The sequence below is a fragment of the Pyrgilauda ruficollis genome, unplaced genomic scaffold (genome assembly GCF_017590135.1).
Source record: "Pyrgilauda ruficollis isolate IOZ18807 unplaced genomic scaffold, ASM1759013v1 scaffold294, whole genome shotgun sequence".
Lineage (NCBI taxonomy): Eukaryota > Metazoa > Chordata > Aves > Passeriformes > Passeridae > Pyrgilauda > Pyrgilauda ruficollis.
The window spans coordinates 10,973-12,859 of NW_024524311.1; the positions used below are offsets into that span (position 1 = coordinate 10,973).

General features: G+C 74.2%; 1 protein-coding gene across 1 annotated transcript; it reads left to right on the top strand.

Annotated features, from left to right (window-relative positions):
- Positions 1-484: 484 nt before the first annotated feature.
- LOC121356334 (oligodendrocyte transcription factor 2) lies at positions 485-1,366 on the top strand. Its single transcript, XM_041472616.1, has one exon. The coding sequence runs from the start codon at positions 485-487 to the stop codon at positions 1,364-1,366; it is 882 nt and encodes a 293-aa protein (XP_041328550.1).
- Positions 1,367-1,887: the final 521 nt, after the last annotated feature.

Genomic DNA, 1,887 nt, shown 5'->3' on the forward strand with positions numbered 1-1,887 from the left:
CCCGCCCCATCGAGCCGGAGCGGCCCCGGTGACATCAGCCGTGCCCCCGCCGCCGCCGCGGATTGGCGCAGCCCCCCTCCCGCCCGGTGACATCGTTCCTCCCCGGCGCGGCTATAAAGCGGCCGCCGCTCCGCCGCAAGGTGCGCGCTGCTGCCGTGCTCGCCCGTCCCGGCGCGCCGCTCGCCACGGTGAGTGCCCCCCGCGCCCGCGACCCGCGCGGACCCCGGCCCGGCCGGCAGGAGCGAGGGGAGGGACGGGACGGGACGGGACGGGACGGGACGGGAGCCGCCCCCGCGAGGGGAGGGCGGGCAGCGGGGCCGGTCCCTCCGGAGCTGTCGCTCCCCGGCCCGGCGGAGCGGGCTCGCCGACGGGGCGGGCGCGGTGTCCCGGAGAGCCGCGGCGGGCGCTGACGCGGGGCCGCCCGCGGGATCTCTCCCCTCCTCGCAGGCTGCCCGGTGAGCGCCGTCGCCCCGCCCGCCGGGCCATGGACTCGGACGCCAGCCTGGTTTCCAGCCGCCCGTCCTCGCCGGAGCCCGATGACCTCTTCCTCACGGCCAGGAATAAAGGCAGCGGCGGGGGCTTCACGGGCGGCACCGTGTCCAGCTCCACGCAGAGCGACTCCCCGCCGGAGCTGAGCGCCGAGCTGCGCAGCGCCATGAGCGCTGCGGGGGTGGTGGTGGTGGACAAGCTGGGCTTCAAGTCCTCGTCGTCGTCCTCGTCGTCGTCCTCCTCTTCCTCCTCCAAGAAGGACAAGAAGCAGATGACGGAGCCGGAGCTGCAGCAGCTGCGGCTGAAGATCAACAGCCGGGAGCGCAAGAGGATGCACGACCTGAACATCGCCATGGACGGGCTGCGGGAGGTGATGCCCTACGCGCACGGCCCGTCGGTGCGCAAGCTCTCCAAGATCGCCACGCTCCTCCTGGCGCGCAACTACATCCTCATGCTCACCAACTCCTTGGAGGAGATGAAGCGCCTGGTCAGCGAGATCTACGGCGGCCACCACGCCGGCTTCCACCCCGCCGCCTGCCCCGGCGGCATGGGCGCGCACTCGGCGCCGCTGCCCGGCCACCCGGGCCACCCGGCCTCGCACCCCGTGCACCACCCCATCCTGCCCCCCGCCGCCGTCTCCAGCGCCTCCCTGCCCGGCTCCGGCCTCTCTGCCGTCAGCTCCATCCGGCCCCCGCACGGGCTCCTCAAGTCGCCCTCGGCCGCCGCCGCTGCCGCCGCCCCGCTGGGCAGCGGCTTCCAGCACTGGGGGGGGATGCCGTGCCCCTGCAGCATGTGCCAGGTGTCGGCCCCGCCGCACCACCACGTCTCCGGCATGGGCACGGCCAGCCTGCCCAGATTAGCCACCGACACCAAATGAGCCCCTCGGCGGGGCGGCCCCCGGCACCTCCAGGACCTACAGACGCTCCCCCGGCGGCAGCGGGACCGCCCCGCTCCGCTCCCGGGGCCGCCGGAGGGGCGGCGGGAGGCGACGGAGCCGGCCCGGGGTCTGCCCTGCTCCCCGAACGGGGGGGAAACCCCCGGCACGAGCAAAGCCCCGCGCACCCCCTGCGTTTTTGATTTTCCGACGTTGCCGAGAACTCCGGAGGAGGGGAGGGCGGCGGTGCCGCTGCCGGAGGAGCCAACACTGCACAGGGGCTTTGGCTCGTTTATTCGTTCCTTCGCTCCTTCCCTCCCCTCTCCCGGCCTCGTTTGTACACGCAGAGCCTTCCGAGCCGCTCCCGGGTGGGATCCCCCCGGGCAGCCCGTCCCGGGGGGCTCCGGGAGCTCAGCCGGGAGTGTCGGGCTCTGCCCCGCTCCCCCCGCTCGCCGGGGCTGGCTCGGTTTTCTCTCCGCTGCGGGATTTGTAAATAGACCGATAACGACTCGAGTCCGCTCTGC

What these genes read in the sequence shown, in the direction of transcription:
- LOC121356334 (XM_041472616.1), top strand. Translation starts at nt 485, where the DNA reads ATGGACTCGGACGCCAGCCTGGTTTCCAGCCGCCCGTCCTCGCCGGAG.